Raw genomic sequence first — 24,343 nt, 5'->3', positions numbered from 1 at the left:
CGTTGCAGGTCACCGCCGGGGAGGGCCGCGTCTACAAGTGTCTCTTCAACCACAAGTTTGAGGATGACATGACCGACAAGGTAACGGGCCATGTTGGTTCTAGATGAAAAGAACTCACTGGTGTTTGAGCACAGGTGCCCGAGACGGATGCTCCCTCGTCCGTTCTCCGCGCCGTCACCAAGCCGGGCTGACCGTCGCGGTGCCACATGGCCACGCGCGGTGATGCTCTCGTCCAGTGTTAGGCTGACAGAGATGTTAATTACTCGTTGACAAAACGACCATTACTAATCACGAGATACACCCCGACACTGTCTTTCTGTGTGTGTGTGTGAGCACATTGAATCACTCCAACTCCCTATTTAGGAACCGTGGTTTTTAAACGATGATCAGTACGCCGGTAAAAAATTTCAGAACCGAATATATCGATTCCGAAAGTTGGGGAAATCGGCGATCGTGAGTGGACCGACGGTAACGAACACGCGGCTCTGGGCGCGCGGCGCTGGTGACCGGTTGGTTGCCGGCAGCCACGGTACGGCACCGCGTGGCTCCGCTTTAAATCGGTTCCCAAAAGCTGAAGGCAGCAGGAGGCCCTTCTGCTGGTGGGAAGGGACCTCGGCTCGAGGTTGCTCTAGAGAGGGTATTTGGTCTCCTCTTCCATGCTGACCAGACGATTATTATACCTCGCCACATGTGACCTGCCAATTTGCTGTACATTTTTCAGCATTGGCTTGTTTGGCCAGGTCGCATAGCGTGTGTGTGTATGTTCTTTCGCTTAATAGGCTGAAAGAACGATGTTTTGGCCATCTGGAATTCATAAAAGAGTCTTAGCCTTGCTGGGTGCGATGTCAGATGGTCAGTAGGGTGAAAATGAGCCTTACGCATTTAGAAATGTTTTTAATGCATTCCAGAATTTTTATCTGCAGATTGTCTTAACTGAAGCCTCGAATTGGAGTGGACATCCCATTCCTCGTTTTCAAGTGTGCCTCCCTTGTCCTCGTAATGACGCCCTTTGGCACGGTGTTTGACATTCCCCCGTTCTCTGGCTGGCTGCAAGGGGAGGGGTTAACGCAAGGGCACGCCTCGGTGTGCTGACACTGCTTTTACATTCGCCGCACGCGCCCTCTGCCCCAAACTCGCCGAAATTACCCACCGGGGTGAGCGTGCTTCACCGATCGCGTGAGCGCGGCCGTGCGTGATCGCCTTAATCCCCCTGCCGTCTGCCTCGCCCTGGCTTGGGTGGCCCCTGGGGGGGTCGGCCCGGCCGTCTGGTCTCTCCCAGGGGCCTCCCGCTGCACACGCCTCAACCCTGCCGAGCAGTTCCCCTGGTTGGCACGGAGGCCCTGGAAAATGGGGGAAGGGTGGAGAGTGAAATTGAGCAGAATGCTCAAGATCGGACTGATGGAGAGAGTTTGAGCCACTCAATTGCCACTGGCCAGAGGGTTAAACAGAGAGAAGGAGTGAGGGATCGGGGTGACCAGAGTCGCGCTGCAACAGTCCGAGTGCGCCACTCGCCCTCAGAAGGTTGCGAGCTAAAATCCCACTGGGGAAACCAACTCGGCCGGATCAATATTCGTTAGTTTACTGGCCTTGATCGATCCACTGTTGGATGAAAGTCCACCCCCACACCATGTCGGTCTTGGAGGGGTTGGTTGACCAGACTTCACCATGCTGATCCATGCTGTTTGGTGAAGGGAGGCCCAGGACTGCTTCAGATCTTGCCTTTTCTGCATCAGAAGGAATCAAACTGAAATCGCCGCGTTCATATTGCAGCGCGCGAACTACTGGCACGCTTCATCATGATGTGTTTTTTTTAGGGTCTCTAAAATGAATAACACCTTGTAGTAATTGACCAGTGGCTTGTCCTTAAGATAGGAATGACATTTATGCCAAAAGAGAGGTGAGAGCTGACAGACCCGTTGTTCCCCTTTGGCAAGGGTAAGGTCCTTCTCAGTATAAAAGTGAGCGTGCGATGTTTGTTCAATAAATACCGCTCGCTGCCAGCGGTCCGCTTGTATCCGTGAACTTAAGCGCAGATTATCGTGCCTGTGTAAAACCCACGCGGAGTTTACGCGAAGCGTGGCAAGTGAGAAGGCTTGGCTGACGAGACTCTGGGCACTTCTGGCACTCGCCAAAAAACGGGAAGGCGATAAATCCCGTGGTGACCCTTCCTTCGGAGCAGAGCTCGCGACTACACACACACCGTGCGGGAAGTTTGTATTTGCCACCTTTCGTGTGGACTAATAGCAGCAGATTGAAGATGCCGCTGCAGATTTGTTATCCACTCGGTTGTCTTTTCGGAGCAGAGTGGATGGGGGGCAGCGGCAGCAGCGGAGTGTTTTACGACGCGGTCGATGGTTTGGGATTTGTGGCCGCACCGCTCGCGGACCGCCGAATCTTTGATGGGTGCCATTCGTGCATCAGGTGGCCGCATTGGCCGTGCCCGGTCCTGATGCGGTTGGTCAACCATTGGCGGCGTGGAAGGTTGAAACCGGGAGGTTCGACGGTAGGGTCCTGTATGAGGTGGTCGACTCACTGCAGCCGTAGTATCGTGGAATTTCCACCCGCCCCCTCACGTGCTGTGCCGGCCTACGTAGGTGCTCGCTGCTAACAGCACTTGCCCCAACAGTGTGTGAAGGCTACAGGGGAGATCTTTGTCTTGTTGTGCGTCGCAGTGCCGAGTGGCGCTCACCATGCGCCAGAAGCTCATTACGCAGGACTACAAGGTGAGCTACTCGCTGGCGAAGGCGTGCCGTGCCGACCTCAAGAAGTTCCGCTGCACGGGGGAGAACCTTCCGCGGGCTCGCGAGGCCCGCCTCTCCTACTTGCTGCTCTGCCTCGAGTCTGCGGTGCACAAAGGTGCGTGGGCTCTGTGTGCCGGCCGGTCGACGCTCGTGGCGTCGTCTTCGTGCAGCGATTGTGTGTGCGTGCGTCTGTGTGCGCGTGCGTGTATGGGGAAACGGCGGCCGGCCGTGTTGCTGGCCACCCACCGCCTCGTGCGCCGTTCCGGCCTTTGTAGGTACTCGCTATAACAGCACTTGCCCCAACAGTCTATTCAGGCTATACGGGGGATCTTTGTCTTTGTGTCTGGCACAGTAGGGAGCACAGCTGGTGCATCTCCCAGTCATCCTCAGTCATCTCAGTCAATCCATGGCACCTGGATCTGTCCCGTGACCCCCTGTCAGCGAGCCTTCAACTTTTTCACGTGGCCTCAAAGTGCACCTGGCCTGGCACGGTCGCCGTGGTGACGTCACCGTCACTTAGTGGAAAATGGCGGTTGTATTGGTATTGATTTGTGTCTGCTGCTTAAGGAGAGCAGTGGCGCAGCAGTTAGCGCCACTGCGCTACGAACCCAGCGAGCCAAGTTCGATTCCCGATCACGGCCAACACCAGTCTGAACCAGTGCTGGGCCTCCCCTAGGTCGACTCAGCTTCAAATGAGTATCCTGGTGTGGTGTGTAAACATCACCACGAGGGAGGCAAAGGCTAGCCCCCCACCCCCTTGTCTCCTGGGCTTTTATTGGTACTTACAAACAGAATCTGGATATTTATATTTAAGTTTGTTGAGTCTGTACGGGGATCTTCATCTGCTTCGAGCAGCTGGCAACTGACCGCAGCGCGTGACCCCTCGACATTAAAGTGGATTAAGTGTCATGGCTGAGCAGCAGAGCATTTTTCACTTGTCACAAATATTCATCGTTCAAGTTCAGTGGCCACCCTGGTCAACATTGCGAGTGTGTTAACTATAAATAGAGTAGACCCGTCATGCCAGCGCCACGGTACAAATTTGCCGAACTAGATCATGTATGTCTTAGTCGGTGAAACGCCGCGTAGCAACATCGCCTCCTATTGGCGGACTGATGCCCACTTGCAGGCCTGTGCTGCGTTCCCTTCGTGCCGTGCAGGGACAGCTGTCGCCATGGAGTCCCCATGGCTACACAGCAGCAGGACAATGGAATGGTTGACAAGGCCTGTGATGCGAGACCCTTATCGTTGTATTAATTACGTCATGTGTTCATTGCCGCCGTTGTCTCCGTCCCTTTTGCCACGACCGACCATCGACGCAGGGCGCCAGGTGAGCAGCGACTGCCAGGCCGAGATGCTCGACTTCCGGAGGATGCTCATGGAGGACTTCTCGCTGAGCCCCGAGATCATGCTCAGCTGCCGCGGCGAGATCGACACCCGCTGCTCGGGCCTGCACCGCAAGGGCCGCACGCTGCACTGCCTGATGCGCGCCGTGCGCGGGGAGGACGGCAAGGCGCCGCTCGGCCAGAGCTGCCAGACCGCCGTGAGTGTCGCCGCAGGCGCTGTGACGCCCTCCCTCCCTCCCTCGGCCTCCGTCCACCTCCCTCGCTCGCGCTGCCTTCAGCATCGCCGTTGTGGCACCACGGGCGGTCAGTTGGCAGCCGCCCCCGTGCCGCTTTGCGGGCGGACGCCAGTTCAGCCTTGCTGCGCCAAAGAAGCCCCGGAGCGTCGCCTTGACGCGAGGGTGGCCGAGCTTCCCCCTACTGTAGGTCCCCCCCCGCCCCACCTCCATTTTTTAAAGTCAATATCAAATGATATGCCAACGTCGCTATTGGACATTGTCATGATGTGAATAATTCTCCATTTGGTACTAGTACCTTGAGTACGGACCTCAAAAATGATATCAAAGATCTACTTCTGAGATCCCTGTTTGGAGGCCTCGATATCCATACTAGGTGATACCGAAACGAGTGTTGCTCGTCCGCGATACTGCCAAGAAACTATTCAAAGCTGGCTTTTTGAAAGGCAAGCAAATTGTTTGTCGTCAAATATAATGAAGCCGCGTTGGAAGCTCGCATTCTACGTCTCTGGGACAGCTGTAAATACCTTGGCGTGAGGCCAAATCCTCGTGGTTGGCACCCCACCACTCGTGTTTTGTTTCCATGGATTGTCCGTCAAGTTCGTGTCTCGGACGTTGCGAGTCCAGCCGCCGCCCGTCCTGACCTCGCCGGGATGCTCGACGCCGCTGCCTTGCCGGCAAAGTCACTGCCCCCCCCCCCCCCCCCCCCCGTGTGCACCAACAGCTCCAGGAGCTGGTTCAGGAGGCAAACCCCGGAGCGGACTACCGCATCGACCGGGCACTCAACGAAGCGTGCGAGTCCGTCATCCAGACGGCGTGCAAACACATCCGCAACGGGGACCCCATGTGAGCCGCTTGCCTCTTCCCCGGCGCCCCCACCACGCGAGTCGGGCCTGGTGGTGGTGTTGAGTGATCACGGTTTGGAGTGTGGTGGTGGTGGTGGTGTGGCATTGGGCTCGTGGTGGTGGTGTTGAGTGATCACGGTTGGGAGTGTGGTGGTGGTGGTGGTGTTGATTGGTTATGGTGTTGAGTGGTGGTGGTATCATGTGGTGATGTATATGGGTGGTGGTAGCGATGTTGAGTGGTGATTTTAATAGTAATTTTTAAAGTTGCTGTGGGTAAATTGAAGTATGTATGTTGCACCGTACATAGCCGACCATGAAATGAGTTCCACTTTGCGTCAAAGTCGGCAGTTGTTTTTTGTCAGAATTTAGCCACCAGCATGAGAAAGGGAATTTGCTATCCTGGCTCTGCCTGTGAAGACAGATTGGCACTGTCCCATTGCGTATCCGAGGAAGACGCTGATTTGTCGACCGTCTCCATTGATAATGGAGTGATTATTGGGAAGCGGTCGTTTTAAACCGCCCTGAACGCATTCCAAAGGACTTCAAGCTGGTCTCGCCAGCGATGTGAATGGTGCCCCTCTCTGCTTCGCTTGCACAGGATCCTCTCCTGCCTGATGGAACATCTGTACACCGACCACATGGTGGAGGACTGTGAGCAGAAACTCCTGGAGCTGCAGTACTTCATCTCCAGAGACTGGAAGTAAGGCGATCGCAATGCCCCGTCACGGCTGTGTGGCGGTTGAACCACAACTCCCGTGCCCAGCCGCCTGACTGTCCTCGCTGAGCTTCGCAAGCTGCGGTGTCCATGCCTGGGCCTCGTCGGTGAATGGACCCCCGGCCCGCTGAGTCTCCTCTGGGACTCGTTCAAGGGCCCCCAGCCCCTCCTCCCCGTGGATGCCCTGGGAGCCGCTGCCCTGGCTAGAGATCTAAATATGCAGTCGGCAATGCCGCTCGCGGTCCTCTCACGAGCCTCTCGGCTCCCGACTGCTATCCTGTCCCATCACGACGTTGAGACGCGCAAGGTTTCTCAGTGGGCTCTTGACACCCACTCTAACCACTGTTGCCGCATCTGCAGTTTGATTGCGGTCAGATTCCCGACACGGCCCAAACGCATCGAAATTGGTGCTGTGTCCCACTGTTGGTAATCGCAACGTCGGCACGTTGCGTACGTTGCTGCAGTTTGCTCCGTCCAGATTTGTGTGTTTCCTGGTGGTGCCGATTGTTGTTCGGCACGATGGGAGCTTCTCCCCAGCGCGTGGAAGCAACCCCGGACATCGTTCCAAACAACATGCGGCACAACCCGGAAACACAGCGCAATCTGGCTGTCGCTGCCTAAGTGGCTGGCCGATCGGCACGGTGGTCTGCATGCCCGTCGGTCCACCGCTCACGCTGACCGCTGGTGCCGGGCGCGCGTCGCAGGTTGGACCCCATCCTGTACCGGCACTGCCAGGGCGACGCGGCGCGCCTTTGCCACACGGTGGGCTGGAACGACACCTCCGAGACCCTGCCGCCCGGGGCCGTGTTCTCCTGCCTCTACCGGCACGCGCACCGCACCGAGTCTCAGGGCCGCCGGGTGTGTGGTGGAGCATGCGCTGGCACGCACGCACTTACACACCGCACCTACACACGCACCTACACACGCACCTACACACCGCACCTACACAGGCGAACACACCGCACCTACACAGGCGCACACACCGCACCTACGCACACACCGAACTTACACACGCGCACACACCGCACCTACACGCACACTGCACATACGCTCGCACACACGTTCGCACCCACACACACCACACGGCCAACTTAGTAATGAAGCACACTAGCTCATGCAATGCTTGCTTGTTGATACACCGCTCCCGCGCACACAATCGCTACCTCAGTTACTCGCACACCACACTTACTCCTACACCACGCCAGCTCCTACAAGGCCCGCTCGCTAACACACCGGCACCCGCTCACGTATCGCACTCGCTCGCTGACGCGCGCTCTTTGCTACCCCACACCATCTCGCACGTCACCCTCGCTCGCTCATCACACTGCATCGCCGTCACGGAGACGGGCGGTCGGCTTGGGCGACCGCGTTGGCGAGGGCCGGCGACCGCGTTGGCGAGGGCCGGCAGGACGTGGCTCCTGCCGACGATTGACGCACCGGCGTGCGCTGGCGTGCGTGCTCCCTCCCCCGCAGCTGTCCCGCGACTGCAAGCACGAGGTGCGCCGCATCCTGCAGCAGCGCGCCCTGGATGTGCACCTGAACCCCGAGCTGCAGGAGAGCTGCCTGGCCGACCTGGGCAAGTGGTGCTCTGAGAAGCCGGGCAAGGTGCGCGAGTGAAAGGGAGCGTGGCACGCATTAGCTCAGGCTCCTGGCCAGCCGAGCGCATTGGCGGATTTGGCCAGGAATGGTAAAGGTGCGACCCTGCAATAGCTCGCTCACGCGACTGCCGGCAAAACGGCCTCCACTCGAGGTACCTCTCTAGAGAGACCCGCTAGAGGCTATTGCTGGCCAGACATCTTGGAAGGGGTGGGAGCATCTACACTTTACCCCACGCGACCTGCCATTCTGCTAACTTCTGGGTGGACCTAGGCAGGGAAGCTTAAGAAAGGTGCGCCTTTGTTCTCAACTGGAGATGGAATCGTATCGACGACTCTGGATTGCAAGTCCAGCGTGCGGACCGTCACACCGCTGTGTGGAAGGGGCAGCGGGGAGCGCCTGCCTCCCCCTGTGGGGCCGTCAAACAACCAAGACGCAGGTCAAATGAAAAGGGTTCATTGATGACGAACCTAATGATGAATCATCGTATTTCTAATGAACGTATTTCGGGGTACACCAGTACCCTGAAATGATTAAAATATTATACTTTGTCAAGTATGCTGCGGTGGTTGTAGTGATTAGCGCACTGGATGTGGATTCCAAAAGTTACCCATTCGATATGATCTCCCGGTGTGGCAGTTTACATCCTCTCCCGCCTGTGTCCACCCAGTCGAATTGACGGGAATACCTGCAGCTAGTCTGTTGGCAGGTGGGTGTGGTTGGGTAACGTGCTGGTCACTGGCACATCTTCGGAGATGTGTCGCCAGCGTAGAAGAGTCGGCGCCTTCCGGTGGAGGCCTGCGCCAGCAGTGGCACCAATAAGCAATTTCAGGGCTGCGCCTTTGCCTCGTACTGCATCGAGTAGTACAACGAAGAGCATTCTGGGAAGGCCTACAGTGGACTACAGACGCTTTGCCGCAAACCCGCAGTATTATGAGACACGTCCACGTGCCGCAGTACCCCCCACTCGCTCCACTCGGTGAGTCAAGCTCGTGCTGCTCAGCCTACGTCATCCACATGGATCTAACTAATGGATTTGCCGATTTAAATTAATTATCGCACAGTGACCTAATCAAGGGCGACTGATTGAAGGTGCAATCAATTAGTTGAGTTGATATCCCAAGCGTGCTGCATGGCTTACCCCACCCTATGTATGGATGAGTGGATGAGTGATCGTTGATGAGGTGTGTGTCTGTGTCTTTGTATGCATGGGGAGCGGTAGTATAGTTGCGAGCGCACTGCATTCCCACTCGCAGCCAACATCGGTGATGCATATCTGAACTGGTTTACCTGTGGGATCTTCACCTTCGTCCTCGTGCTGTGCAGGAGCTGGAATGTCTGCAGGACAAGCTGGACGAGCTGCTGAAGCCGTGCAAGGACATTGTGACCAACCTCACGGAGATGGAGTCCGAGGTGTGTTGCATTCTCCTCCCCCCTCCCCCGCCTCCTCCTCTCCTCCTCCCGCCGTTTCTAACACCGGCAGCAAAGCGAGCGCTGCGCTCGCTGTGACCACCGCGGTCATCATCCCAACGTACCCACGGCTGAGAATTCCCCTGATCTTCCGCGTTGAGAAAACACCTTTTGAGTTGAGTGAAAGTCCTACACGTTTCACTGGGTGCCAGGAGAAAGCTGACTTGGATCGACCTAAGCGGGTCAGGTGACTCGGGGTAAGGGGGGTGTGGGGTTGGGGGTTGGGCAAGTGCTCACGGTTGGAGCACTGAGCTCTCTTTGTTGACTCGTAAGTTCCTGGGTTCAAGCCTGAGTCCGAGTGTCGACCACCGTTGGTGAGTCTGGGTTAATCGCCACGTTGCTCACGCCTCCTTCACCAGTGGGAACTTACACGAGCCGCCATCGTGCCATTGTGTCCATACAACCCGCTGCCATCATTGCTCAAGAGGAGAACAGTTCTTGATCTCGGCCTGGTCAACAAGCGCCACCAAAAAGGCAACGCTGAATATTGCGGATTTCGGTTAATGCGGCATATTTCGCCCATGTTGGCGAATTATTTTTGTAACTTCAAAACTGACAATCGCGTTACAGGACATGAAGACGAGAGCCTTCTGTTATGGCGTGAGAGCAGGAGTGAAATACCTTTGTCCTCTGGGACGATGCCTTGCTCACTGTGTGAGACATCAACAACCCCAAAGGTAGTGTCTGTGTCTCACGAGACAGAATCGGGGATTGTAAAGACATCGGCTCATTCTTGGTTGAACTGTCCTCCAGCCAAAACGCTTATCCGTTGTACAACGGTTTTGCAAATAAGCACCTATATACGTGTGGCCTCTTATGGAAGTATGTGGTGGTGTTAATTTGTTTCTAAAATGTGGCGATTTTGATTGAATTTTTGCACGAGGTTCACGGCTTCTTTATCGAGTAGTAACGACGTAACGGTTCGTGGATTAACATTGATCGTTACACTCGTGGTACACGCGCTGAATAATGCAAATTGGAATGTATTATTTCGGATTTGTAAGCGTATGCCACTGTGGAAAACATACCACGATAGATTCTGCTTGCACCGCAAGGACAGGAGAAAAAAATATTGATTCGTAAATTAAATCACGAGTCGCGCCATCGTGGCATTTCATCGAGCATCGGTCGGGTGAATTGTTGCATCACTGTTGTACGCTTCAGACACTTTGTGTTTTATTGTTGCTGCTGCTGCTGCAGGACATTGAGATTGAAGCGCTGCTCATGAGGGCGTGCGAGCCCATCATTCAGGCGTACTGCCACGTGAGTGCACGCACACACGCGCGCACACACACGCGTACGCAAGCGTCCCCGCGTCCCCACCGTGTGCAGTGTTTAACAGGCTGTTGGGCCAAGTTCTGTCAGCGAGCAGCCATGAAGGGCGACGCAGCAACCGAGGGGGTGTTGTGGCCAGCGCTACGCCCCCAACCGCCTTTGTCTCCCCAGTGCTGGTGTTTGTACACCGCATCCGATTTCCATGATACAGCACAGCCTTTAAAATACTTGTCACCCTGTAGTTTTTAGTTATGGCAGGTACCGTACAAGTCTTCGTAATTAATTAATTGCACCACTTTGTATGAGCGGCTCGTTGGGCTGTTGGCAAAGTTTGCATGTTATTTGTGGCCTTGTTTTAAATGAAGTGGCTTTTATTGGGATCTTGAACAGGTTTTAGCCCAGTGTACTAAATTTAATAACCATTGCATAGTCAAACATAAACGTTTAATGAAATACAATTGCTCTTCTTGAGGTTTTGTTTCTTTTTAATTTCATTTTTGCTGTTGAGATTGAAAAGAATAATGTTATAGTTTTATGTAGCGCCATGCATGCAAACTTACAAAATAGCTGAGTAACCACAGAATGCTGGGAAGGCAGCCAAGGCAGTAAGCCAGTGCTAGCAATTGCCCTAGCTCTGCAGTCCTCTATATATCTAGATGTTTTTAGCTAATTAATGCATGTAGAAGAAAACCAGAGCACCCTGAGAAAACGCACGTGCTAGAGGACACCACTCCATCCCATACAGAAGCGATAGATGATATTAGCTCACACGTCGCTGGACTGCCTTCTACTGGCAAGCCAGGGTATGGGAATGATACCACACTTTCGCGACCCACCAACCAAACGCTCGCTGTCTCCACAGTGCTGGATTACAGGCCACGTGTGTGGCCACCAATGCCCCGAGTTTAAAATGCTGTACGTCGTGACCGTGGCTTTTAATTTGAGGCGCCTCCATTCTCGGCTTCCTGCAGACCGTTGCGGACGACAAGGGTGAAACGGACGACCTGATGGAATGTTTGGTGGAGAACAAGCATCAAAAGGAAATCAACGAAAAGTGCTACATTGGCATTACGCATTTCCAGCTGGTATGGGTTTTTATTATTATTTTTGTTAATAACCCACACAGCCCGAGTTTAGTATTTGACTGACGACCAGCACTGGACGTCTTGTGCTCAGCTGTGTGTGTGTACCGCTTGTGTCAACCCGCTCTGCAGATCCAGATGAAGGATTTCCGATTTTCGTTCAAGTTCAAGACGGCCTGCAAGGAAGACGTTCTCAAGCTGTGTCCGAACATACGGAGAAAGTGAGGCCAAAAGCAACGCGTCACACGTGTGCGAGAGCGGGGAGCGGTGGTGCAGCAGTTAGCGTGCTGCGCTACTAACCCGGCGACCCGAGTTCGATTTCCGCTCACAGCCAACATCTGTGACGATAATTTGGACCGGTCCTGGGCCTCCCCTAGGTCGACTCGGCCTCAAATGAGTACCTTGTACAGTGTGTAAACATCGGCACTCGAGAGACGAAGGCAGGCAGGCGTGGGGGCGGTGCTTGTCTGCCACGGCGATTCTGAGACTAGAGGGTAAAGCCTCCACATTACTCTTGCGGGGTCCAGTCTGCGTCCGCTCACGGCGATCGTTGTTGTGTTCCAGGTCGGACGTGGTGTTTTGCCTGAGCAGCATGGTGCGCAACGACACGCTGCTGGAGAGCAAGGACCAGCGCGTGTCCGTCAAGTGCCGCAAGCAACTGCGTGTCGAGGAGCTTGAAATGGTGAGACGGCGGCGCCTCCACGTGCGCTGCGTGGGAAGCGCGACGTGAATCGCAACTGACGATGATGACGACGATGATGACGACGATGACAACGATGATGACGATGACCCTGACGCCGGGAGAGTGTGAGAGTTTGTTTTCCCCCCGCGGTGTTGGGGCCGCTGCCTCCCTCGTCCCAGCGGGGGCCCGCAGAGGAGTCGGCGACGCCGCCGTCCTGCGTCTACGAACGTGGCCGCTGTGACCGCGAGGGTCGGTCCTGCCGCGATGCCGCGGTGCACCGCGCGCCGAGCGTGCGGTGCGCACGCTCGCGACCGTTTGAGTTGGTGGATCTAGGCGGTGGCCGTGCGTGTCGTTCAGAGAGACCGGCCCCGACTGCAGGAAATGCACCATTTTCACCGCTGCCCCTGGGTCGCGAGAGAAGATGTTTACACGCGGAGACACTCTGACTTTTGACTTGAAATTCACCCCCGCCCCCCAGGGGCACAAATGGGTACAGCACGATGTGTCGGATCGTCAGGGTCGCGTTTGGTGGGGTAAAGCGTGGGTACACCCAAATATTCCAAGACGTCTGGTGGCGGGGGAGGCCCTTGCGCAAGTGAGCGATTGCAGGTCCCCGCTGTGTCTACTCCGTGCGCCAACGTGGCGCGCGCGCTCCCGTTGAGGTGTTGGCGTTGTCAGTGAGCTCCCGTTGAGGAGTTGGCGCTGTCAGTGAGCTCCCGTTGAGGAGTTGGCGTTGTCAGTGAGCTCCCGTTGAGGAGTTGGCGCTGTCAGTGAGCTCCCGTTGAGGAGTTGGCGTTGTCAGTGAGATCCCGTTGAGGAGTTGGCGTTGTCAGTGAGCTCCCGTTGAGGTGTTGGCGTTGTCAGTGAGCTCCCGTTGAGGAGTTGGCGTTGTCAGTGAGCTCCCGTTGAGGTGTTGGCGTTGTCAGTGAGCTCCCGTTGAGGAGTTGGCGTTGTCAGTGAGCTCCCGTTGAGGTGTTGGCGCTGTCAGTGAGCTCCCGTTGAGGTGTTGGCGTTGTCAGTGAGCTCCCGTTGAGGAGTTGGCGTTGTCAGTGAGCTCCCGTTGAGGAGTTGGCGCTGTCAGTGAGCTCCCGTTGAGGAGTTGGCGTTGTCAGTGAGCTCCCGTTGAGGAGTTGGCGTTGTCAGTGAGCTCCCGTTGAGGTGTTGGCGTTGTCAGTGAGCTCCCGTTGAGGTGTTGGCGTTGTCAGTGAGCTCCCGTTGAGGAGTTGGCGTTGTCAGTGAGCTCCCGTTGAGGTGTTGGCGTTGTCAGTGAGCTCCCGTTGAGGTGTTGGCGTTGTCAGTGAGCTCCCGTTGAGGAGTTGGCGTTGTCAGTGAGCTCCCGTTGAGGTGTTGGCGTTGTCAGTGAGCTCCCGTTGAGGAGTTGGCGCTGTCAGTGAGCTCCCGTTGAGGAGTTGGCGTTGTCAGTGAGCTCCCGTTGAGGAGTTGGCGTTGTCAGTGAGCTCCCGTTGAGGAGTTGGCGTTGTCAGTGAGCTCCCGTTGAGGAGTTGGCGCTGTCAGTGAGCTCCCGTTGAGGAGTTGGCGTTGTCAGTGAGCTCCCGTTGAGGAGTTGGCGTTGTCAGTGAGCTCCCGTTGAGGAGTTGGCATTGTCAGTGAGCTCCCGTTGAGGAGTTGGCGTTGTCAGTGAGCTCCCGTTGAGGAGTTGGCGTTGTCAGTGAGCTCCCGTTGAGGAGTTGGCGTTGTCAGTGAGCTCCCGTTGAGGAGTTGGCATTGTCAGTGAGCTCCCGTTGAGGAGTTGGCGTTGTCAGTGAGCTCCCGTTGAGGAGTTGGCGTTGTCAGTGAGCTCCCGTTGAGGAGTTGGCGCTGTAAACGTGCGTCGTCTCTGCCTGCTTGCCTTGCAGACGGAGGACCTGCGGCTCGACCCGGAACTGAGTGAAACTTGTGAGCCTGACATCAAGAAGTTCTGCAAAGAGGCCTCCTTTGGGAATGCGCAGGTACGGGCGGAGCCAGGCAGGCGGGACGCGTTCGCTCCGTATGTTTATATATGTTCATGTTTTATTTCTGCACCACACTCTCGCAGGCGCAGAGTGAGAAACAGCTTTTAAAGAGAACCTTTAATGTTTGTATTATTGCCTGCCAAACACTGTTGTTTTAGGAAGAAACTTAGGAGCGGACGGCTGTCATAGCGGGGGGGGGGGGGGGGGGGGGGGGGAATCGCACTCCGAGTTGTCGCTCATGCTTGGATTGTGATTTGAGGTGGCGATGCCGCTGCGTTTTTAATTACAAATCGCCCCATATCCGATTCGACTATCTAAAAGTAACATTTTACCAGGTGAGGCCCACGGAGCTGGATGGCTTTTTTTAAGGGTCCTGACCACAAATGACAGCTCAACAAAGGGACTCGTGTGTGACATTTCTAGCAGCTAAATACTCAAAACGCATGTTCCCAAATGTGGAGGGAAAACCTGGAGGAACCGGATAAAAATGCACGTGGCCACGGAGAGAGAGACACGCAAACTCCAAATATACAGCAGCAGCAGGTGTCAGGGTTGGGATTGAACCCACGACCTCCTGTACACCAGACGAGGTAGTTAACATCTCCTAGCCACCCTGATGATGATGAGAGAGAGACACGCAAACTCCAAATATACAGCAGCAGGAGTCGGGGTTGGGATTGAACCCACGACCTCCTGGATACCAGGCGAGGTAGTTAACATCTCCTAGCCACCGTGATGATGATGAGAGAGAGACACGCAAACTCCAAATATACAGCAGCAGGAGTCGGGGTTGGGATCGAACCCACGACCTCCTGCATACCAGGCGAGGTAGTTAACATCTCCTAGCCACCGTGATGATGATGAGAGAGAGACACGCAATCTCCAAATATACAGCAGCAGGAGTCAGGGTTGGGATTGAACCCACGACCTCCTGTACACCAGACGAGGTAGTTAGCATCCCACCACAGTGTCGCCCTGACTGCCTTACCCTGGCCTGCGCCCCCCCCCCCACCCTTCACCACTCCCAGGTGCTCGAGTGCCTCAAGGACAAGCGGAAGAACCTCAGCCCCAAGTGCCACGAGAAGCTCTTCAAGCGTGAGGAGCAGGAGATGTCTGATCCCGAGATGGACTACACGCTCATGCGGGTCTGCAAGCAGATGATCAAGGTATGGAAGGCCCCAGTGCCTTTTCCACTGCACAACAAATCCGCGCCAGGGCTGTGCCAAGCCGCGTACTGACCCACGTCGCGCCCAATGGATGTGGCGTCAGGCCCCCCCCCCGGCCCCGCTTGCCTCCGAACCAGATTCGGATGTCTTGTGAGGCCCGCGTATCGCGGTTTGGGTCTGGCTCGGCACAGCGAATAGCCAGCGGTAACCACCCGGACGTAACACGAGGACCCCGTGCTGGCTCTGCTCGGATGTGCCAGTGGAAAAGGTGTATAAGTGGCTGGAGCAGTGCCTTGCTATATAAGGGTGCCTGATCGGCACTGACCGGAGTGAAGTCTGGGTTCAGATTCGTGTGTGTGTGTATGTGTGGTTTCACTGTGTCCTGTAGCGCTGGTCTGAGGTGCTACATAAACAAACGACGACGATTTGCGCGAACCGATCTCATACATGGTATACGAATAAAAAATAACGCATTCTCTCGCGCGCGCAGAACTTGACGCGTGTGTCATGAGCGGTAGAATCGTGAAGTGTGTGTCGTGACGCTGGGGGGGGGGGGGGGGAGTTTGGATGTCTAACGTTGCTTTGCCTCCACAGCGCTTCTGCTCCGAGTCGGACCCTCGCGACATCATGCAGTGCCTGAAGCAGAACAAGCACAGCGAGGTCATGGACCCCAAGTGCAAGCAGATGATCACCAAGCGGCAGATCGTGCAGTACTCAGGTGGGGGCTGGGGGTGGTGAGGGGGGTCCGCTCGATAGTGGGCGTCGGGGCGCTCATCCCCTTACCCAGCGACGATGCGATGACATCACCGATGTCAACGTCACGATTCGATTCCGTCATCGCTTTCTTTTTAGCTCTGTTTATTTATTGTTGTTCTGACATGGAGGTACAGTGGTCCCTCGGTCTACTATACCATCGAGTAACGATCCGCCTCCCACAGGGTCCCATTGTTTCTATTGAAGATACATTTTCGATTAACGATATCGCACGGCCGCCAATTTTGGCTAATCGGAGCGCTCCTAAGTGATCTCGGCAGACCTCAGCCAATTAGCGACGCCCTTTTATGAGCGTTTTGAGAGCAAACCGGCTGCTAGCTTTTCAGTATTTGATATGCTATCCATTAACATGTATTTCCTAAACTCTATTAACGATAATTTCAATCAACGATGGTTTTCGGGAACCAATTAACATTGTTAACCGAGAGTCCGCTGTATAAACAGCAATGTGTATGTCTTCATGTGGAGTTTGGTGAGTGAGCGAGCGAGCCCGTGGACAGTTTCAGGAGTAAAACTGTTCCGCTACTCGCCAGAGAAAAACAACCCCGTCCATTTCGCACGAAGACGTTTTCGTTTCATTCCCGCAGACTATCGGCTGAACCCCATCCTCAAGAAGTCGTGCAAAGGAGACATCCCCAAGTTCTGCAAGGCTGTGCTGGAGCAGGAGAAGAACGATGAAGAGTTGGAAGGAAAAGTCATCTCGTGCCTCAAGCTCAAATACGGCAAACAGGTGGGGCCGGCCGGGGGGTTTAGTTAATTGCTTGACCAAGCGGTGAATGTTCGCTTGTACGCGCGCTCGTACGTTCCGGTAGCTTCAACGCTACGAATAAATAACCCTCATTGTCATCAACGTTACCCAGCGGTCGCCGTAGTGGTGATGTTACTGCCGCCGTAACGTTGGCAACGCATGGAGGTTTGAGCGCTGTCCCCCGGGTTTTGTTTGAGTAGCGATCCACTTTGACTGTTGATGACAAACTGTGTTTGCATAGCTCACGATGTGCAAAGGCAGTGTTGGCTTCTGTGACTTGTGCTTGATTTCTCAATGTAATACATGGTGGATCAATGATGATGGTGACGGCGATGTTGTTTAAAATGAGACTTTAATATCTCTGCGAGCGTGATGAAGTTTTTCGTATCCACGGGACGCGCATTCAATATCCGCAATCTGGAGCAGGAGTGGGCCTGCTAATGGCGGGTGTCAGGTTTTACATTTGCACTAAGTGGCAGGCCCCCACAGTGCCCTTCTTGTTGCACCGTGAGGCTCCAGCAGTAATTACCCATCAACCCTTCGGAACCCTCAGGGCGCCTTTGCCTGGCTCATTAGCAGAGAGACGATTAAGTGTAAATTGCACCGAGCGTGTTTCACATGTGTCGTATAGATAGCTTTGTGCATGCTGGGCTTTAATGAATAGTGAGGGTGCCTAACGGAGGTGGTGTGGCGCGTGCGTTTGCGTGGGGAGCCGTAGTGTAGCGATTAACGCGCTGCGCTACGAACCCGGGTCCAGAGTTTGATTCCCGCTCACGGCCAACAACAGTGACGATTATCTGAATCGATCCTGGGCCTCCCCCTAGATCGACTCGGCCTCAAATGAGTACCTGGTGCAGTGTGTAAATATCGCCACTGGGAGACAAAGGTGGCCGGTCGTGGTGCTGGCCACTCGCCTCCTCGTGTGGCGTTCCGACCTGCATTGGTGTTCGCTAACAGCATTTGCTCCTGCAGTCTGTTAAGACTTTACCGGGGGATCTTTGTTTTGTTGTTGTGTTGCACAGCGTATGTCCATGGACTGCGAGGACCAGATCCGCCTTGCCATCCAGGAGTCTGCTATGGACTACCGCCTGGACCCTCAGTTGCAAATGCACTGCGGCGACGACGTGAGTTTCAGCTTGACACTGGCGCACACGCACACACACCCACGTGTATTGAGGACATACAACTGCATTTCTATATCAGTGGCACCGTGTTAATTAGCGCGCTGCACTCCAAACCCAGCCACTGGAGTTTGCTTCCCAGCCGTGGTTAAAACTAGGGGCGAGCGACGTCTGAGCTGGTCCTGGACTTCCCTCGTCACAAACACGCACGCGCCAAGTCACGGTGAAACGGCGTCCACGATTGACAACGGTGCGGGGGGGAGGAGGTGGAGGGTGGGGGGGTTGGGGGGCCTTCATCCAGCAGTGGAGAGACGAAGGGCGGCGCTCACGCGAGCCGTGCCCGTGTCTCTGTCTCCCAGATTTCGAAGCTGTGCGCCGACGAGGCTGCGGCGCAGGAGCAGGCGGGGCAGGTGGAGGAGTGCCTCAAGATCAACCTGCCCAAGATCAAGAGCGAAGGCTGCCGCACGGTACGGCGCCGTTTCCCACGTTGCCAATCCCGCCAGACCCTACCCCGCTGTGCGCCCGCCGCGTTGACCTCCCGCGTTGACCTCCCGCGTTGACCTCCCGCGTTGACCTCCCACGTTGCACGCCAACAGCCGGCACCCTGCGTTCCGCACACCGCTCAGGCAGTGGGTTGGGCTCCATTCGCTCGGTGCTATCCTGCCGATTGCTGCGGTGCGGGTTTTAGCCGTAGAGTACACGCCGTCCGCATCACGGTGGACGTTAAAGATCCCCCACCCCCCCCCTCCCCCCATGTCGTTCAACATGCGTGGGCGATTGTGTGCCGATGTCGCTGTCAAAAGTTGTCGTATTCTGAAGAAAAAAAAAATCGATTGGGAATACGCACAGCAACGTCGCCCCCTACTGGGAGACTACCGCAGGTGACGGCTGTAAAACGGCGCCTTCGTGATAGCCTCACGCCATAAGAATGTCGCGAATACCACATGTACTTCGTAATGATTATTAATCGTACGTTGTTGACAAGCTGCGCCCCGCTGTGTCGCGCAGGAGGTCTTCAACATCCTGCAGGAGAGCAAGGCGGACGTGTTTGTCGACCCCGTGCTGCACACGGCCTGCTCGCTTGACCTCAAGCACTACTGCGGGGGCGTGGCGCCCGGGGAGGGCAAGCGTAAGCTCCTACCCCCCCCCCCCCCCCCCCCCCCCCCCCCGAGACGGACCCCGGACCGTGCACTTGCGGTGCCCTACAGGACACTGACCCTGTGACCAACTGTCCTTTTGTTTGTTTACCGTTTCATTCCAATTTGGCTTTCGTGTCGTCGTTGTGATGTCTTTTTCTGCACCTGTCTCTTATGCCGAGGGGATGCGTGGGTTGGTGGGTGGCGAGGGTGGGTGGCGTGGTTTGGGTTGGTGGGTTGGTGGGTGGCGTGGGTTGGTGGGTGGCGAGGGTTGGTGGGTGCGATGTGTGTTCGTTAGTGCGCTGCCCTACGAACCCGGTGATCCGAGTTCGATTCGCACTCACGGCCACCAACACCAATGACGAATATCGGAATTGGTCCTGGGCCTCCCCTAGGTCTACTCCACCTCAAATGAGTACCTGGTGCGATGTGTGAAATTAACATCGACACTGGAGAGATCAAGGCGGTAGGGCGTGGTGCTAGCCACCATTCACCTTGCCCGCCATGCTGGCCTTCATAGGTGCTGTTCGCTAACAGCACTTGTCCCTACAGTCTGTTAAGGCTATGCGGGTTGTCTTTGTCTTTGTAGAGATGTCATGTTTACTCGAATCACTGGATGACAAGACAGTCCGTCTGCAGCCCGAGTGCAAGAAGCGGCTGGTCGACCGCAAGGAGATGTGGGAGTATGCAGCCAAGGTAAGCATTGCCTGTGACGGCCAACACAAACGCTAATCACGGATGTCTGTCGCCACGATGTCGTCATGGCCCGCACATTGGACTTGTGGCCCAGAGGTCACCGATTCAGCCTCCCGGCCTGACGGTTGAACCAATGGACAAAGTTTCTGCATTCAGCCCCGCCTCGGGATCGACGGTACCAAACGGGTACACCGTAGTTGGTCGATCGGCGGTTGGGGTAAAGTACGAGTACCCCCAGCTCTTCCATGACCAGCGTGAAAGAGTAGATCAAAATACCTTTCCAGAGGAAGCGACAGCCGCTTGAGTGATTGTTGTTGTTGTTGCGTCTCCTGCCGCTGGCCGCCAGGTGGTGCCTCCCGACAGCTTGGGGGAGCTTGCCAAGACGGTCTACGACTCCCCGTCGCGCACGTACTTCCTGATCGTCATCCTCGCCGCCATCTGCGTGCTCTTCGCCTTCGGCCTGCTGTGCGGCCGCATCACCAAGCGCGTGGCACGCGATGTCAAGGACAGGTAGAACGCCCGCCCGCCAGCCAGCCAGCTCGCTCGCCCCAACCAGTCAACGATCCTACGGCCACGCGTTTGTTGCGTCGATACACGCCAGCAAAGTTGCGTGCGGTTGTTCTCCTTTTTCTGCCTCTAGCGTCGTCTACTGCGGTCTCTCTTCTCTGTCCACTGCTGCTGTCTGTTGCTCCTCTTCTTTTGCCATCGCGCTCTCACCGTGTCCGTCTAACTTATCTGTGGTGCGTTCTGTCTATCCTCATGTCTTGCTCGAAGTCTTGCAACGCTGTCGCGCTCTTTCATCTCCTGGGTTTCTTTCTCTTCCGAGCCTCTCCTCGGTGTGCGAGCTCCTGGTTTTGTGTTGTTGTACTGCGGATCGTCTTTGAGCGTCTCCACCGTAGCCCCCTTCATGTCACAGCGCACATTCCCATCGGCACTTCGACCGTAGGTCCAAGACAATTCTTGGATGGGCGTCTTGTTGGATAACTGTGAGCGGTTGCAGGTATCTAACCGGCGGTCTCGTGTTCTCTTAACTCGAGCTCCGTCTCTGTGTTTATCTCGTGGACCGATTGTTCAAAGTGTCACACTCTTGACGACACAATTAATTGACTTCATCCGAAATACTTTATTTGTATTTGTTTATTTGCCCTTGAAACTGAGAATTGAGATTTGTAACGGAATGCTGTTTGGTTCTCCCAACCTTTCCAATGCAGTGTGCATGTGGTGACATTGTAGCCAAGCAAAGCTGCGCTTTCATTTTTGTCTGAAGAATTCCCTATTTTTCAGAAACAATCTGCAAAATCCGGAGCTCTATGTCGCTACATACTTTTCAATCGTGCGCAATTGAAGCGTAATAGTGTTAGATGATACTTGTTTAATCAAGTGCTGGATACAAATTGCTGTTCACGTTGTCAGGAGGTGAAAGCGCCATCGCCTTGGTTGAGCTCGTTTGATTCAAGTGTGTTGGTTTTCATTTTCTTGTTTTCCTTGGGTTACTCGCGAGAGGTAGTCTTTCAAAAGTGACAGATAGTCGCGAGTGTAATTCCGCCTGGGAGTTGGGCGGGCTGGTTTGATTGTCGCGCTGGATCTTAAAACGCCTCGCTGGATTTGTGCGTGGCGTTGGCGATGCTCGTTACGTGACAACGAAACCAAACTCTAAACGTCAAAACGCGAAACGTCAAAACTCTAAACGTCAAATCGCTACGTGCGGAGTGTTGGTCGATGGACACGTTCCTCGTGTGTCCCAACAGTTGAGATTCCCAGCGTAAGATTATTCAATCTTCGGATTCCCACGTATTTTTTTTGGGGGGGGCGGCATTTAAATACATTAGCGAGCAATACATTTTTCAACTTCGTTCAATTACATTGGCGGAACGAATGGACCCCCCCCCCCCCCCCGGCCACCCTGCGAGTTACGTAGCCTGCGGTTGTGTCGTTGCAAGCATATACTCATTCTACAATTGTGTCTCGTGCCCTTTGTGTTTAACACAAACGGATTTGTCCATCAACCGGTCACCTTACAGAGAGCCAGTGGTTATATTTGTTTAGGTGGAACTCAGCTTATCGTATTGGGTACCATTTTTGTGTGTGTGTACATATAAAAACAAAAATATCATTAGCTGTCAACCCTATAATCTTAAGCCATTAAAACCCATTAATCGAGAAACGGTCTAGTTACTGATCATTTAGTTTCAGGGCACAAATGTACAAACGGGTGTATTTAATTCTAAGAAATGTGGTCAAAAAGGTTCTGTTGGGATACAATAATATTATTACTGTTATTTTTAATGGCCAGGTGTGAATTTAATAAAGTAATGCGGTTTGTTTGGGAAAGAGCAGTCGTCCTTTGGCTTTTCTTTCATAATACGATCGCTCTGAACCACGCACAGAATCTGCTGTGCATCCCCCGCCCCATCGAGTTCGTGGGTCTCCCCCTATAATCAATCGAACCACTGCCCGGAAGCACAAGCGGACGACGTGGAGGTGCATCGGTGACGTCGCGAACCCGCCCCGTCCGCTTGAAGCGCGTCGGGCCGGCGAGACGGTGGCCAAAGGTGCAGTCGTCGCGGTGTGGCGAGCCTCGCTCGCTCTCTCTCGGTGTCCGCGTTGCCACGAGCTGCTAGGGCTGTAACCACGGTAACGACGCGGAGCTGACTGGCCGTTCTCCAGATGCGCGGGTGGTCTACAAAGGTGCGGGGCTGCAGCAAGGGAGGGGGGAGGGGGAGATGGTTGTGGCTCCTCCGTCTCGCCTGCGCCGCAGTCAACTTCCCAACGATTCAATTTGCGTAGTAGTAGTCTCGCTAAGAGGTTGCGTCAGGAGGTGCAAAAATGCGCGAAGAGTTAATTCTCACTCGCCTGATGGAGTGACGGCATGCGTGCCCAGGGACACGTCGGGTTGATTTGGCGACGGCGAATTGAGCGTTTGTCGGCGTCTCGTCGACCGTTGGGGGCGGCTCGTCACAAATCGAGCGGCGTTGGAATCCGCGTCGTTCCGGCGTCATCGCCGCCGCCGCCCTCCACTCGGCGACGTGCGGAGGCTCTCTCCGATGTGCTTCTGGTGGTTGCCCCCGCTGTACGTTGTCTCGGCGTTTCGCTTCACGTGCTGGAAAAAAAGTTCCCCGGCGCGTGGAAACAAAACGCCGGACGGCGCGCGGCGCGACCCGAACACGCTTCGGGAGAGCCGCACGGCACAACGGCAAGAGCCTGTGCAGTGGCGGCGCCAATAGCCGTGGTGGCGAGCAGCTTCCGAGCAGGACATGAGTCTTCCCAGATCGCGATCAGCGTTCCTGCTCCTCTCCCACGGGAGCCGCGTCGCACCACCGCCTCGTCGGTCAGCTGGAGCTCAATGGGAACCCTTTTTCCACTGGCACATACGAGCCGAGCACAAGGCCCCGGTGACGCGGCTGGTTTTCCACCGGCTATATGATGCCGTGCCGAACCAGAACCAAACCACGATACGCCGAACTTGCAAGACGTCTCAATCTGGCTCCGTTGCAAGTAGGGCCAGGGGCTAACGCCACGTAGGTCGGTACACTGAGGACATGCAGCGTCGCTGCATCTCAACCCGTTCATTACATGTACCATCAGTCGTCTACCGCTTGGCTCTGCTTCGTTGGAAAATTCATTGCTGGCAGCAGCGAAGCGGTGCTCCGGGCTCGCACAGCACAGCCCTGGCACGCTCGAGGTAGTGCAGTGGAACAGAGGCACCGCCGCAGGGCAATGCTCGTGCTCGCACCCGTCCGTTCGCACCGCTGCGTCCGGCAACTCCCGGCGACAGTGCAGTGGCATGCGCGTTTGTTGACGGGCGTCCACCGCGCTCCTCGGTCAGTCTCACATCCTGAGTATACCCCCCCCCCACCCACCCCCAAAAAAGAAATGGTCCGAGCCGTGATAATGCATCTTATGCGCACCACCTTCCCTACCACCACAGAAATTCTGTTGTTACCCTGAATGTAAGAAACAAGCTATTTGGCTGAATGAAGGCACTCTGTGGTACTGTGAAGCTTTAGCTTTTGAATGCTTGCAGCATAAAGTTACTTTGTTTTCCAGAGTGATGACAATGAATTTAGAGTGATCTTAATGGATTTGCAAAGTACAATACAATGAAGATAACTTTAATTTTTCAATATTTTGTAGCAACCACGTATTATTACGTGGTCACAATTTGCTATTTAATGCGTGATTTTTTAAATATATATAAACCCTCCACCCACCACTCCCGCCTCCACTCGTTGATTCCTAATCATTCAAAGTAGGAATGCTTTCCAATCTGGGAATTCTGGAATTTTATACTGGCTAGGTAAAGCGGTCTGGGTACGGAGAGGGCTCTCTCAGCGGAGGTGTGTGTAATTATTATTCTTGTTCTGGGCTTTTCGGCTGAATGCCGAACATTGGTCTGTTTCGTTTGTTATTTTTCACGTCTCGATTCGGTGTGCGTGCGTGTGCTCGCTCGGTTGTTTACTATGATTTCGGGGGGGTGGGAGGGGGGGGGTATATCGGATGGGGGACGGGTCAGACAAAAATTATATTCAACGTGGGGGGGGGCAGTCGTTGACAATTATTTTTTGCATGACTCAGCTGTGAAATTAAAAAAGAAAATCTCTGGGTTTGATAGCTGTGTTTTTATTGTCATGATTATTCACTAAGAGTGAACTGTTGGCCACGAGCCTTGAAACCAGAGGTTGAGTATGGTATTGCCATTCGTGGCTCGTGAGTGAAAGGAGTTGGCTCGCTGTTGCTTGTGATGAGATGTGTAAATACTGTTTGT

General features: G+C 54.9%; 1 protein-coding gene across 1 annotated transcript in view; it reads left to right on the top strand.

The window, feature by feature from the left end:
- GLG1 (golgi glycoprotein 1) overlaps positions 1–21,909 on the top strand; it is a 61,016-nt gene extending 39,107 nt beyond the window's left edge. Inside the window, exons 6-26 of the mRNA XM_061573475.1 lie at positions 9–80; positions 2,673–2,856; positions 4,064–4,284; positions 5,045–5,166; positions 5,764–5,865; positions 6,585–6,738; positions 7,354–7,485; positions 8,803–8,889; positions 10,147–10,209; positions 11,193–11,306; positions 11,436–11,524; positions 11,868–11,985; positions 13,842–13,934; positions 14,966–15,103; positions 15,698–15,821; positions 16,465–16,607; positions 17,648–17,749; positions 18,106–18,213; positions 18,755–18,875; positions 19,472–19,578; positions 19,925–21,909. Of these exons, the coding sequence (XP_061429459.1) occupies positions 9–80; positions 2,673–2,856; positions 4,064–4,284; positions 5,045–5,166; positions 5,764–5,865; positions 6,585–6,738; positions 7,354–7,485; positions 8,803–8,889; positions 10,147–10,209; positions 11,193–11,306; positions 11,436–11,524; positions 11,868–11,985; positions 13,842–13,934; positions 14,966–15,103; positions 15,698–15,821; positions 16,465–16,607; positions 17,648–17,749; positions 18,106–18,213; positions 18,755–18,875; positions 19,472–19,578; positions 19,925–20,092 (2,562 nt within the window). The 3' untranslated portion in view covers positions 20,093–21,909. The remainder of the gene's footprint in view (positions 1–8; positions 81–2,672; positions 2,857–4,063; positions 4,285–5,044; positions 5,167–5,763; positions 5,866–6,584; positions 6,739–7,353; positions 7,486–8,802; positions 8,890–10,146; positions 10,210–11,192; positions 11,307–11,435; positions 11,525–11,867; positions 11,986–13,841; positions 13,935–14,965; positions 15,104–15,697; positions 15,822–16,464; positions 16,608–17,647; positions 17,750–18,105; positions 18,214–18,754; positions 18,876–19,471; positions 19,579–19,924) is intronic.
- The last annotated feature ends 2,434 nt before the right edge of the window (positions 21,910–24,343 follow it).

This window comes from Lethenteron reissneri, chromosome 52 (assembly GCF_015708825.2).
Source record: "Lethenteron reissneri isolate LAM-NWPU_2019-01 chromosome 52, ASM1570882v1, whole genome shotgun sequence".
NCBI lineage: Eukaryota > Metazoa > Chordata > Hyperoartia > Petromyzontiformes > Petromyzontidae > Lethenteron > Lethenteron reissneri.
The sequence above is the reverse complement of the archived record's forward strand: the minus strand, read 5'-3'. Positions and strand labels throughout refer to the sequence as shown.